This window comes from Eimeria mitis, genomic scaffold (assembly GCF_000499745.2).
Source record: "Eimeria mitis Houghton genomic scaffold, Emh_scaff2342, whole genome shotgun sequence".
NCBI lineage: Eukaryota > Apicomplexa > Conoidasida > Eucoccidiorida > Eimeriidae > Eimeria > Eimeria mitis.
The window spans coordinates 7,652-8,047 of NW_013570677.1; the positions used below are offsets into that span (position 1 = coordinate 7,652).

General features: G+C 47.7%; 1 protein-coding gene across 1 annotated transcript in view; it reads right to left on the reverse strand.

The window, feature by feature from the left end:
- The window catches only part of EMH_0052300 (uncharacterized protein), a gene marked incomplete at both ends in the record, with an annotated part of 2,545 nt that extends 2,175 nt beyond the window's left edge, over window positions 1–370 (reverse strand). The window contains 2 exons of the mRNA XM_013496862.1: window positions 8–42; window positions 248–370. Coding sequence (XP_013352316.1) covers window positions 8–42; window positions 248–370 — 158 coding nt within the window. The remainder of the gene's footprint in view (window positions 1–7; window positions 43–247) is intronic.
- Between the last annotated feature and the right edge of the window lie 26 nt (window positions 371–396).

The following is a 396-nucleotide window of genomic DNA, read 5'->3' on the forward strand; positions in this document are numbered from 1 at the left end:
CGCTTACTGGTTTAAGGCGATAACATCCCGCACAGACAAAAACTGCAAAACAAAACACAAACCCTAAACCCTAAACCCTAAACCCTAAACCCTAAACTCTAAACCCTAAACCCTAAACCCTAAACCCTAAACTATAAACCCTAATGTGTGCCTCTATTCCAACTGAAGTCGCATCCGGCAGCGTTGAGGGTTTAGGGTTTATGGATTAGGGTTTAGGGTTTAGGGTTTATGAGGGTTTAGGGTTTACAAGCAAATGCTGCGCTCTGCTTATTTCTGCTTCTTCTTCTTGTTCTAGGTATGCCTGCAAGGGTCCTTGCTGCTGCTGCTGCTGCTGCTGCTGCTGCTGCTGCTGCTGCTGCTTCTCCTCCATCCTGCGGTCTTGCTGCTGCTGCAGCA